This window comes from Cuculus canorus, chromosome 1, assembly GCF_017976375.1.
Source record: "Cuculus canorus isolate bCucCan1 chromosome 1, bCucCan1.pri, whole genome shotgun sequence".
Taxonomy (NCBI): Eukaryota; Metazoa; Chordata; class Aves; order Cuculiformes; family Cuculidae; genus Cuculus; species Cuculus canorus.
The window spans coordinates 150,632,663-150,646,092 of record NC_071401.1 but is presented as its reverse complement, the minus strand read 5'-3'; the positions used below and the strand labels follow the sequence as shown (position 1 = coordinate 150,646,092).

The window sequence follows — 13,430 nt, the reverse complement described above, 5'->3', positions numbered from 1 at the left end:
TTAACAATTGTCCACAACAAGTAGCATTGTGTGCTGTTACAATTGTTCAAAAGATGCCCAGTCCCAGACAGACGGTGCTCTATTCTTACCCTCTCCTCAAGACAGCATAACACATTCTCCTGTTAGAGATTAATGGAAGTGTCACTCACATTAGATGCTAATTCTGATAGAAACTCTGTTATTACACTAGAAATGCTACAGCTACTACTTGCAACTAGTAGTTGAAGAAGGCAGTTCACACCAGAGGAGAAGCAGGGCATCCAGTAGCCATTACAAAGCCTTCTTACTCCAGCTACAGGAGGCATCACAGTCGCAGGCTCTTATCGTGCTGGGGGAACTCAATCACCCCAACATCTGCTGGAAAAGTACCATAGTGAGTTGTAGGCAGTCCACGACACTCCAGGAATACATTTAGGATAACTTCTTAAGTTACGTGATAAGACAGTCCTACCAGAAGGGATGTGATGCTGGACATGATGGTCACCAATCCAAGTTAACTAATTGGCATCACCAAGATAGGAGGCAGCCTGGACTGCAGTGATCATGCACTGGAGGAGTCTGCAGTCCTAAGTAATATGAGTCAGGCATTAAACCCAAACTATTCTAAGATTCTGTGAAAGTGAGGAGCACAATGCAAGGATCTATACAGAATGCAACCTCATGGTCGGGGGAAAGAGGCATTTGAAAAGGAAAACAAGGACAACATGTGGGGAAAAAAAAGAGAAAATGTAGAAGAAAAATGAGGACTGAAGATTAAAGCAGACAAAACAAAGATCAGGAACTAAATGGGAAGTTAAAACAAAAGATCCAACACAACATAGAAAGTCCTTTTCTCAGTAATGGCTAACACATCACATGATCAGAATATCAGCATTACAAAGTTGCTCCATAATAAGCAAAAGCAGCTGAAACACAGGGCACAGAATGATGCCAGTGAAGGTAGGTTATTCTGCAACCGGATCTTCCCCACTCTGTACTCTAAAGCATTACTGCCTATAAAACTACATGTGAACATTTAATATCTTGAAGAGGCACACAGTTGAGTACTGATTATTGATTAGAGTCTCAAAACTGACTCCTGGATACCTGCTCCAAGAAAAACACACCAGGCGAGGTCTGCATAAACACTATAAAAGAAAGGCAATTCAGAGATACGTTTTCAGCTCTCTCCTGGGCCCTCTCTTTTTTGTTTAGATAAGAGATTTCAGATCCAAGACTAATTTGAGATGCTTCCACACATGCATAAAGCAGACTGAGAAGCACCCAGGCTCAAAACAGTGAGTGATCAATTGCTACATCACTATTGCGATGCTACATCACTCTTGTCATAGAATCATAGAATGTCCTGAATTGGAAGTGACCCATGAGGATCATCAAGTCCAACTCCTGTCCATGCATAAGACAAACACAAAGTTCACTCCATGTGCCTGACAGTGTTGTCCAAATGCTTCTTGAATACTGTTAGACTTGGCACCACTACTGCTTTTCCTGGGGAGCCTGTACCAGTGCTCTCATCACCTTCTGGGGGAAGAACCTTGTCCAAATATCCAACCTAAACCTCCCTGACACGCATTACTACCAATACACGCCACTCCCTAAGGTCATGTTTTCTTTCTAGTACTGCACTCATTTACCATGGTCTCTGTGTGGAATAGTAGGAGACAGGAAATCCAAATATTGGACCTCACTTTCTGAAAAGTCATCGAGGCACATGAAACTGGTTGTGTTTGAGAGAAGCTCCTATGTATTTAAATGAATGACAAATCTAGTTATATACAATACACAAAACTTCTGATACGTAGCACTGTCACATCACTAATTGGTCAAAGGAACATAGGCCTTTCACTCTACATTTCAGAGGAGGTTTCTTATGGGGAAAAAGGGAAGAAAAGGAATGAAGAGGCTTTTCAAAGATGTTTATCAAACCTGAAAAGCTAGACCCTGGCAACAGATGGTAGTTGGCGAACAGGAAGATTCTGTAAAAAACTAGAACAGTATAAAAATAGTAGAAATGAGGAAAGCATTATGAGAGCAGGAATTACTAAAGTTCAAAGATATACAAGGAAATGCACTTACACTGTCTGTTGCTCCTTATATAGATAAAAATGGAGCAATAGAATAAAAGCAAGGGAAATAAAAAAATTAAGAATACTCTATCCCTAACAGGTTATGCACCAACAAGTCTAGATCTTGAAATAGTATATGAAAACATAATGTCTTCAAATTTCTTCTGAAGGTTGGAGAAATAGGGTATATGCTGTTAACTTCTCACAGATCTCCAGTACTTTATATTAAGCAGTTGTGATCATAGTAAAAATCAGATGAACTATTAAACAAGAAAACTGCCTCTGGTTCACAAAGTCAATGACCTGTAAATCATGGGAAGGTGATAGGGTATACTAGGAAATTTGAACTCTATAATTCTGTTCTCATTCTCTTACTTCTCAGGGGATCCACTACTGTCGGACACTAGGAATGGTCTAGATGTATCTTTGGTCTACATGTTTGTCCATTTTTATGTCTGTCTTTATAACTTTCTTTACTAAGAAATGACATGTCAAGGAGATGGAAGAGAATTTATTAGTGACAGTATGTTTGGCAGACAGTATAATGAACTAAAAAGATCTTGACTGGAGCGAAGGATAATGTAGGTTGATACCTAACTAGTACCTCCAAACTACAGGTGAACATACTTCAGTGACACACTTCCAGGCTCAGACGTCTTTACATCTCCATTTGCAATAGTCCTTACTGTTCCCCATCGGTACCTTTCTTGAATAATACTTATTGTATTCCCTAGAAGTTTTGCCTATTGTGTAACTGCATACAAATTGAATGCCAGAACAAAATAGATGTTTATTTATTTGGTGGTCTAGAATAAATATTCTGGATTCAGAACTATGTAATGAACTTGCCCCTCTCAGCTACAATCTTACCCTCAGTTTTTTTCCATTCCTTGCGCAATTCTGTCAGTGCAATTACTGCCTCACTTGCAGTATATATATATGGATTGCAGTACCAATGCAACCATACTTTAATGTACTGCAGAGGGATATTTACACCACCTAGCTCTAAGTACCTAAGCTGGTCATAGTTATTAACCAGCTAGTTACTGCAAACTCCCTCTTTAGTCCATAGGCAAAGATCATATCCTTCAGTCTCCTTTGGAGCAAGTATATTGCCATAACTTGCAACTCTTGCTACTCAAGCCATGAGATTTTAACATGTAGAAGCCCACGCATAATTTTCTATAGGTGAAGCCCTATGAAATTGTATGAATGAATTTCAAACAGTTGCTATCATTCAGTTTGCTTGGGCAAGATTCATTTTAAAAATAACCCAATGCAGCCTTAGCTTCTGCCAGCCCCAATTAAATGAACTAAATGATTAAGCACTTCATGTCTGGGGATAAACAACATTTGAATAACATGAAAGTTTAATTTTTAGAAAGTAATTTTTCTTCACCACAACTGTGTTAAAACACAGCTTTCTAGATAGTCTTTAGTGTCATTTTTAATATGCTATGAGTAGCTATAAAATGGATCTTACCTTGATCTTCTGAAGAGGCTGGTGACCTGGAATAAAACAACAAAGTCCAGTCAATCTTTGGTATGAAAAGGCTACAAATAAGGTTCAATGTCACTGTGGGGAAAGGGATATAGAGGAATATGAAGGTTCTAGTCTTTATTCCTTAGACAGTAAGGCTGGAAAGCATGTGAGAGGAAAAGAGTAGAAAAGGGCAGAGACCTACTTAGCAGCAGGTTCTGCAACTCCGAGTGGCTGTATGGAGTCAAGTCTATAGTACAGCTGCCAGCTGCCTTATTAAACACTCATGCCAAGAGTTTCTGTAGATACTTGGCAAAAAACATATTTACTCCTGTTACTGTTGGAAATAGCTGATCCTCCAGAGATTACGGAAGTGTGGGCCAGGAGGCAGTCTCAGGATGAAAGATGGTTGAGGGAATTACAGCTTCACAGGAACTCACAGTCATTAAGGTGGCCATTTTTATTACTACAAGTCAGTGTGGCGGCCAGCATAAAACAGTAGCTATAATTAATAACAGTTCATGCTGTCTTCATAAAAGCAACATAAACAGACAAAAAAAAGTCTGGATAGATGTAAGTATAATAAAAAGCAATGTTACTGCAGCAACACAAAAGTTACAGGATGCCCTAATGAGTGGCTTAAGCTTCTGATAATACTCTCAGAGTGTGAGTGGTTATAAAACATGAGGGAGCTCTCAGTTTACCTGCTGATGAATAGAAGGGCCCCACTGAATTCAAGGGATTTGTGTCACATCTCCCCTCACTAAGGATCACACTCCTCATCGTTTTGGTCAGCATCCACAACACAAGAATGTAAAGAGGTATGAAGTATTTGCCCTCCATTTTTATCTTTCATTAGCAAAACTGGGCTAACCATACAGCCAAATCTGGAATGTGCCTTGGATATTTATATCAGCTTGATGGCACAGAGTGCATTTGATCACTGCCTCAGCACTTCCCCAACAAAGATTTTTAACTGCATAAATAGCTTTCTCACCCAAGTAACAAGGAGTTTGTTCCTGCGGTGAATGGGACAACCTATGCTTCCTTTCCAAGATATATTTAGTTTTGCATCAATGTACAAAAATAACAAATTACAAAAGATTTTAAAATGTTAGTGTTGCCAGCAAACAGATCAAAGTTGACATAACAAAGGCAGCCACAGAGGGATGAAGGGAAAAGAAGGAACAAAGAGGGGAAAAGCATATGTATATTTAACTGAGTCAGCAGGGGCTGGAGAGGGGGAAGAAAGGTTAGAAACCCTGGATTTAGAGGAATAAAAGAGCTGAGGAAGGAGTCATGATCTCATTTTATAACAGGAGTGTGAAAATGAAGGTTGAGGGATTATAGGACATCAGAAGTAGATATGCAAATATGTAGATGCAAACAGGAAGATGGAAAGAACAGAAGGAAACTTTCCTAATGAGGTATGCATATTTTTATTTTTAAAACAGAGAAAGATTTGCAAAGAGAGGAAGGAGTTACAGCACAGCTGGAGCAATGGTCACCATGAAAGGAATAAATGTGATTGCCTAATTAAGATTCTGACTGTGGAAGAAGCCAATGTGTCTGAACGGATCAGAATTAATTAATCCTCTACTCCCATTAAATCCTGTGATTGCTGCTGAAAATCCTATGGACGTATCCTGCTCAGCTGCCAACTAGGCCAGCTCTGCCCTTGCTCTTCAGCCATGTTTGTGGAAATGCAGTAGCAATGCAGGTAACCCAGAGTATTAGCAGGCATCATTAGGACTTTGCCCCACTGCTTTGACCACTTTAGTCACAGGCCCTCCTCCACAACCCTTAGCAGCATTCTGAAGGTCAAAACTCAACATACAGTGATACTTTCAAGATGCAGAACAGGGCACATCAACAGGTGCAAATTTTTAGGTATTTAACAATATTTTTACATGAAAGTGTCATGTCAGGTTTCTTAGCTCACATATCCTGATCCTCCAGCAATTGCTAACGCAGTATCCCACTGCATCAGTAGACTCTATTCCTTTGGTTTGTTTCTTAATTGCAGTTTCATCATCTATCAGATCTTTATTTGAAACAATAAATTAAACAGTACAGATTATCCCATAATTTCACTCTTCTTCATACCCAGTAAAACAGATATCATTAGCTCCTAAAGCACCAACAACAGAAGAGACATTATTGCAATACCATCACCTTCTCAACTAAAAGATTGAGAAGATGGGTGAAAAATAAGTTTGTGCATATTTAGTGTGCCCCAAAATAGCATGCATTTCTCAAAATACTTCTGCCATGTACCTCTTTTGCTTTGCTGCATGCCTTGAACACAATGGTTGAAGAATAAGAAATCTAACAGCTAGATTTCTAACTACTACTTCTAACTACTGTTGCTACTTGCAGTTTTCTCATTTGAAAGGCTTCATCGAGCATCTTTTGGAATTGTGTAGCCTGGTATGCTGAGAAAATAAGGTTTATATAATCACAACATCTTGATGTGCATGTATGCACTTCTCTGCCTCACCTTAAAGTTTGAGCCTGTTTCCTCATTTCACCCATCGTTAACAGAGGGGCTGGACAGCCAATTCCTGCTTTGACAAGGAAATGTTGTGATATAAGGTCAAATTTTCTGACTTAGCTGAGCTTACCTCATGAAATTCAACAAGGCCAGCTGCAAGGTCCTGCAACTAGGTTGGAGCAATCCTAAGCACAATCACAGGCTGGGCAGAGGATGGATCAAGAGTAGCCCTGAAGAGAAGGACTTGGGGGTATTGGTGGATAAGAAGCTCAACATGAGCAGGCAACGTGCACTCGCAGCCCAGGGCTGCATCAGAAGAAGTGTGACCAGCAGTTTGAGGGGCGTGATTCTGACACTTTGCTCTTGTGAGACCTAGAGTATTGCATTCAGTTCTGGAATCCTCAGCACAGGAAGCACATGGATCTGTTCAAGTGAGTCCAGAGGAGGGCCACAAAGACGATCAGAGGGCTGGAGCACCTCCTATATGAGGCCAGGCTGAGAGAGTTGGGGCTGTTCAGCCTAGAGAAGAGATGGTTCAAGAGACATTAGAGCAGCCTTCCAGTACTTAAAGGGGGCCTACAGGAAAGCTGGCAAAGGGCTCTTTGTCAGGGAGTGTGGTGATAGGACCAAGGGGTAATGGTTTTATGCTGAAAGATTTAGATCAGATATTAGGAAGAAATTTTTTACTGTGACGGTGGTGAGGCACTAGAACAGCTTGCCCAGAGAAGTCATGGATGCTCCAACCCTAGTGGCGTTCAAGGCCAGGTTGGATGGGGCTTTGAGCAACCTGATGCAGTGGGAGGTGTCCCTGCCCGTGGCAGGGGAGTTGAAACTGGTTGATCTTTAAGGTCCCTTCCAACTCAAACCATTCTGTGATTGTAGGAAGTGAGGCTGCTGAAAAGTCCACACTGTTAGTGTGTTGGGTATTTTATGCATTGTCTGATCTACCCCATGCTTATGACAGGCTCCAAGGGAGGAAAGAAAGACAGTCTAATGACCTGCTCTAAACCACATACACTCACTCCACAGCCACAGGGGGCTTTCCTGACAGAAAAAAAATGTAGTGGATGCTCATATTTCCGGTCACACATCTTTCTTTTGGGTTTATAAGAAGTGTGAAAGATACACCGTGGCAGCACCACTCACCAGATGGCTGTCCTGAGAAGGGAGGATTCTCAGCTGCTAACATCCACACAGTAACCATTTATGTAGCACCTGTCAGCTATCCTCCAAGTGTAAGTCTAGCTGTGTGTTTGACTGTCATAAAGAAGGAAGTTATCCTCCTCACAGCCTCCATGCCTCAAAAAAAGTCAAGACAAGACAGAGATGCTTCAGAAGAACTAGTAGGCTGCCAAGACCTGTGGTGTCACCTGGGTCAAAACCCTCTGCCAAATGAAATCATGAAGAGATTTTAATTCAGTTAAACAAACCAAAATCAGTCAAGCCCCCAAAACATTCAGGAAAAGCTTCAGGCACTGTAATATCCTGTCCTTGGCCATTTCAGAATAGAATTACTTATTTTTTTAAATCAACCATTACTTTATTTTCTGTTTTAATCTTGGTGTAAAATTAACTTGCAAAAAGAAAGGCTCATCACCCTCTCACCTCCCCAAGACAGCAAAGAAAGGTCTATGACTAGCTACATTTCCAGAATCATGAGGTTAAATTAGCTCTTCCATCAACAATGCTCTTTTCCCATGCATAAGTGTGAAAAGGAAGCCCAATTTCAAATATTTTCACTAAAGGCATTAATCTGACTTTTCTCCTGCCCTGGTTTGGCATATCCTTTATGAAGAGCTATTGCTGTAGTGACCAGTTAAGGGGGAGACAAATATTACTATAATGACAGGAAAAGAGACCAGAAGGGAGGAGGAGAGGAAGTATGTTATCATGTCCATTTTCTTTCCATGCTGTTCATATTCGTCCTTTCACTATAGTTCCTGCAGTAGCATTCTCCTCCTGTTGCAGAGTGGCAAGTTCTACTCAGAAGAAATAACAGTAATTGCAAGTCCCAGACTGCAAGGGGAAGCTGTACATTGCCTATTTCACCACACTCTATGCAAGCAAAGAAGTACCTTTCGTGTTTAATACAAAATGCAGAAGGATCTCTCAAGAAATTAGGTACAAATATGTAGAAATGTATAAAAAAACTGCATAGTAATGTAAAAAGCCCCTACTCATACAGTCACTAGATGCTTCCAGCAAACTGGAAGACTTATGATACCGGAGGTATGAGACAAGCCCACCTAAAACAGCACTGTGCCTCAGAGTTAATGGTTTGATCCAAAGCTCACTGGAATTTTTCCGCTCTCTCACTCGCTCACTCACTCTCTCTTGCTCTCTTTCTTGCAGGCTTTGGATCAACTGCTGGCAAAAATCTAATCCCCAGTATAGCCAAGACAGCCTTCAGCATCATACAAGCCTTCCCCAAACAGTCATTCACAGCTGTTTCCAAGTGCAGTCTCTCATGTGCAAGCACAAAATTTATTCAGCACTGGAAGGGTGGAAGAGGGAATATTCATTTCTAAGGAGGGAAGGAGAGACTGTCACAATTTCAAGCTTAGTCAGCTGAGGCTTAGGAACCTAGAGAACTACAGTCAGCCTCCAGCAGATGAATTCTAACAAAATTTCAGCAAATAGGTACATTATTCATGAAGACAAAAGCCTCTGGAGAAACAAACCTGGAGCTGATGTAAAGCAGCTATTTTAATCAATAAACCTGTAGCAGAAACAATCTGCACCAGACCTATTTAAAATGAGCCATTTACAATTTAAAGAGCAAATAACAATCTGCGTACAGCAATTTTGCTTGATTTTATGACCATCCTCCTCCCTCCTCACTTAAGCCATGTATTTCTGCAAACTTTCTAATTCAGTCTGACAATAGCTGCCAGTGATGAAGGGAGGGGAAAAGCTTTCAAATTAAACCCATCGCTCTCATTTTTTGTGTACATCTCTTTCAAATCAAAAGTGGCATTCCTTTTGGGATTTATTCACATATTCCCTGACTGTAATTGAAGAAAATTTTTAGCACATTAAGTATTTTTCAAATAAAGGTCCAGAAACTCCTGAAGCCTCAGTTACAGACAGTGTCTCATATTTTACGGGTAGAAAGGCAGAACTGCTTGCTTTCCTGGTCCTTAAGCATCTCCTACTTGGAGGCAACCACTAAGACTGCAAGACAACACTTATCACAGGCATCAACATTTTCTGCCATGGCACCTGATGAAAAATAAAGCCTAAAAATTACTGAAAGCTTCCTCACACTTCCACTTTGACTTTATGCAGGCCCAATTCAAAGTGATCTCAACAGGCTGGAGAAGGTGGCTAGCAGCAACCTAGCAAGTCCAACAAAAGCAAATGCAAAGTCCTGCACCTTAAGAGGAATAAACCCAAGCAACAAGAAAGGATGGGCGCCTAACAGCTGGAAAACAGCTTTGCAGAAATGGATGCAGTGTGTTAGTCCAGTATAAGATGATCATCAGCAGAGTTCCATGCAACAGCAAAGGCCAATGGCATACTTGGGTCAGGGAAAATTTTATTGCTATATTCAGCTACCATGTGGGAAGGTATAAAGAAGACAGAGGCAAAGTCTGCTTGAAGAAAGAGAAGGTGGAGAAGCAACAATCACAAAGAGGAGCAGGCACTGATCTCGTCTCTCTGGCAACCAATGATAGGATCCGAGGGAATGGCAGGAAGATGTGTCAGGGGAGGTTTAGGTTGGATAGTAGGAAAAGGTTCCTCCCCGAGAAAGTGATGGAGCACTGGAACAGGCTCCCCAGGAAAGAAGTAACGGTAAGCCTGACAATATTCAAGAAGCATTTGGACAATGCCCTCAGACACATGGTGCAAAGGTTGGTGTTGTCTTATGCAAGGACAGGAGTTGGACTCAGTGATCCTTGTGGGTTCCTTCCAACTCAGGACATTCCATGATTCTACAATAAGTTGGAATGTGAGAAATTCAGGATGGATATTAGGAAAAACTTTTTCACCATGTGGATGACCAAACATGGGAACAGATTCTACAGAAAGGTTATTGAATCTCTAGCTTTGCAGATACTCAAAACTCATCTAGACAAGGCTCCAAACAACTTCATCCAACTGGACCTATTTTGAATGGGAGTTTGGATCAGATGAGCTTCAGAGGTCACTACCAGCCTGATATTTTCTGCAATTCTATGTGTCTCTCTACAAAGCTTTTTGCTTTTACTATTCCAGCTTTCCTACCATTATTTCCTCTCAAATATTTCTCATAGACAATGGCAATACTATATCACGTGTGGGAAAATGCTGACCAGCAATGCTCCCTGAATCTAAAAAAATTCTATTTAAGCAATTTATTTATTTTGCAGAAATCTATTCAGACATGTCCTGTTAATCTGTAACAACAATTTGGAGAGCCTAATTTCTTTTAATTCTGCTAAAGGCAAAGATCTGTACTTTTTCTAGCATCCTGGTAACTCCCTCCTACACCCTTGGCCTCTACCTGCATGTAAACCATTGCCTCAGTCTGTTTATGAGCAGTCCAACATAAAGGAATGTAGCTTGGGGCTTTTTAGGAAAACAAGCAGCTCAGATGCAGTCTTTGCTGTCCCTTAGGCATGTTGGTGTCCCTTCTATTATTCCATATCTTTTCTCATTACTATCTAACTTTTTCTCTCTTACCGTTTCTCTGTCTATTGTAGAATGGTTTGAATGGAGACTTGGAATATCACAATGCAGTTATACCTGAAGTTGTGCTGACACCCAGAGGAGCTGCCTGGGAATTGCTGTTTAACAAGGGAATAAAGGAGTTTATGACAAAATCCGATGTAAACCCAAACAAGCTGAATCTTGATTTAAAAAAAAAGAAAAAGGAGAACAAGTAGAAGAGAGAAAGATGTGCTAACATGTTCATCTTCAAAAAAAAATAGTTCTACCTTGGAATCAAGGTCAAAAAATAGCCTAAGAAAGCTGTCTTGTTATTTCCTTGAAAAACAAGGCATTTCCAAATGACCAGCAGGATCACTGTGGGTTAATCATGGATTGTTTGACAGACCTTTGTAACACTTGGCCTCTCTTTCCCTTATCACCACATGACATCAAAATATCTCATTTTGAAGAAGGCCTAATTCAAGCTTCTTTGAAATGCTGTTCTTCTATTTCCAGATTTGAAATAAATCTTCAAAATCCTCACTGACCTATCTGTCAATCATTTGATGAATTTGGCGGGGTGAAAGGCAAAGGAAAGGCAGCAGCTGATGTGGCTCTAACCGTAAAAGCAATAAAGTGAGATCTAGCCACACCATGTAATACTTTGGCAAAACAACAGACTGCATGTCAAAGGACTGCATGCTGTTTGAAACAGCTCTTTATCAAAAAGGCTTGGGACGGGCACTAAAGGGGCTGGGTGTACACACTGCCTTAACATCCTACATGAAGAGCAAAAATAGATGTTAGGCACAGTCAGGTAATAAATTATCCGAACTCTTTCTTCCACTACAGATCTGTGTATTTTCACTTTTTGCAGAAAAGAATAACCCAGAGATAATTTTGTTATGACTTTAACTTCTTATGTAACTGAATGAAAAGAATTATTTTGGTAACCACAAAGCTATGACAGCCACCCTGGAAGCACATCAGGTATACTGATTCAGAAGTCACACGCCTACTTGACCCTCAGGCTAGGTAGAGATGAAGCACATCAGCTGCTTGGTATCTTGAGACACGCCCCAAAACATTTCAGGCCAGTTTGGGTTTCTGAGCAATCTAGAAGCTACCTTAAGTGATATGTTTGTTTCCAGGAAGCAAAACAGCGATTCCTGATAAATACCCTTTAGTTGTTTTGGGAGAAGAGAGATTGAAAGACAGGAATCCCTCAGAAAAAGATTCTCTCAGTTAACATGCATAATACACAGGCACTAGGCAGAGCAGAATTGCCGAGACCTTTACACTCCTGCTATAGAGCAATTAATGGAGAATAAAACGTGTAATAGGAATTTCAGATACGGCTTTGTGCTGTACTTTTCGATGCCTGGCACAGAAACAAGAACGTAGGATCAGAGTCACATTGGCTCCAAGCCACCTCTGGCTCTCTGATTTCAGCTCTTGGCCTAATTTAGCCAGATCCATCTGTCCCTGTGTGCCCATGGGCTTCAGGACTGCCAAGAACCTCAGCAAGGCTATGTGTTAGGGCCTCACTCCACATGTATTTTCCTCCCACGCACATACCTCTGTGCCAGAACCACTAAACGCTCTCTCAATCTCAGCTACCGAGGCAAAGCTGTGGGGTTTAGTGCTCCTTTCCCTGCATAGAGGAGCAGCAGGCAAGCAGGTACAACTTTTCTGCCTCCCCATTTGAATGCTTTTAAGCTTTCAAGCTCCTTTTGTCTAAAAAATCCTTTGGCAGGCATTTTAAGACAGCCAGCACCTTCTACACCCAGACATATAGGTGCACAGGGGCTAGGGCAGGCACCCTAGATGTGGAAGGGCAAGGGCAGCTCCCTGCAGAGCTGCCATGCCAGGTCACACACACTGCAATGTGTTCCCTGTCCCTTAGCAGCTCCCAGACAAGCTGGAGAACCTCTCCCATAGCCAAGCACACTAAACCCAACCCAGGTTCACAGGTACTTTCCTTTTCAAACAACATTTTCTGGGAGAAATAAACCCCTTTCGTGCACCTGCACCAAGCAAAACCAGCTCACCAATATATTTTTCAAGCAGCCCTAGAGAAAAATCTCACTTTTCATTCAAGGAGTCAAGTGAAGACTCATGTCAGAATATTGCTTCCAGCCTCATCCGAACACTCTGAACTTTGTGGGTCTAAAATGCTAAACTGCAAACATCAAAAGATGACCTGTTTTCACATGACTATGCTTTATCTTCTAGCTTTTTGTTGCATGGTATTTTGACACTTCCCAGTTTCCAGCCACAGATGAAATCCAAACGTGCACACATCTGAAGAATTAGACAAAACTGTCGACATTTTGGAATTTACCGCTGTCAACTCAGGCAAAGTAGCACATCTGTCTTCTAGTCTAGAGCAGTTATTTTACTGATGTACATTTCTATGTGTAGAGATGAGATCAGGAAGGCCAAGGTGCAGCTAGAGCTGAACCTGGCAAGGGAAGTGAAGACCAACAAGAAAGGCTTCTACAGGTATGTCAATCAGAAGAAGGTTAAAGAGCACGTACCCCAACTGACGGCTGAAAATGGTGACCTCATATGAATAGACAAGGACAAGGCTGAGGTACTTAACAACTCTTTTGCCTCAGTCTTCACTGACAACTGCTCTCCTCACCCCTCCTGGGTCATAGGACAACAAGATGGTGACCAGGGAGTTAAGTCATCTCCCAGTATACGGGAGAATGAGGTTCATGACTACCTCAGGAACTTGAACTTATATAAGTCT

The 13,430-nt window shown here is 41.2% G+C and overlaps 1 protein-coding gene across 8 annotated transcripts in view; it reads right to left on the bottom strand.

The window, feature by feature from the left end:
* Positions 1-13,430, bottom strand: part of DGKI (diacylglycerol kinase iota) — a 229,154-nt gene that overhangs the window by 36,943 nt on the left and 178,781 nt on the right. For all 8 annotated transcript variants that reach the window (XM_054080460.1, XM_054080513.1, XM_054080496.1 and 5 more), the window contains one exon: positions 3,550-3,575. In XM_054080460.1, coding sequence (XP_053936435.1) covers positions 3,550-3,575 — 26 coding nt within the window. The remainder of the gene's footprint in view (positions 1-3,549; positions 3,576-13,430) is intronic.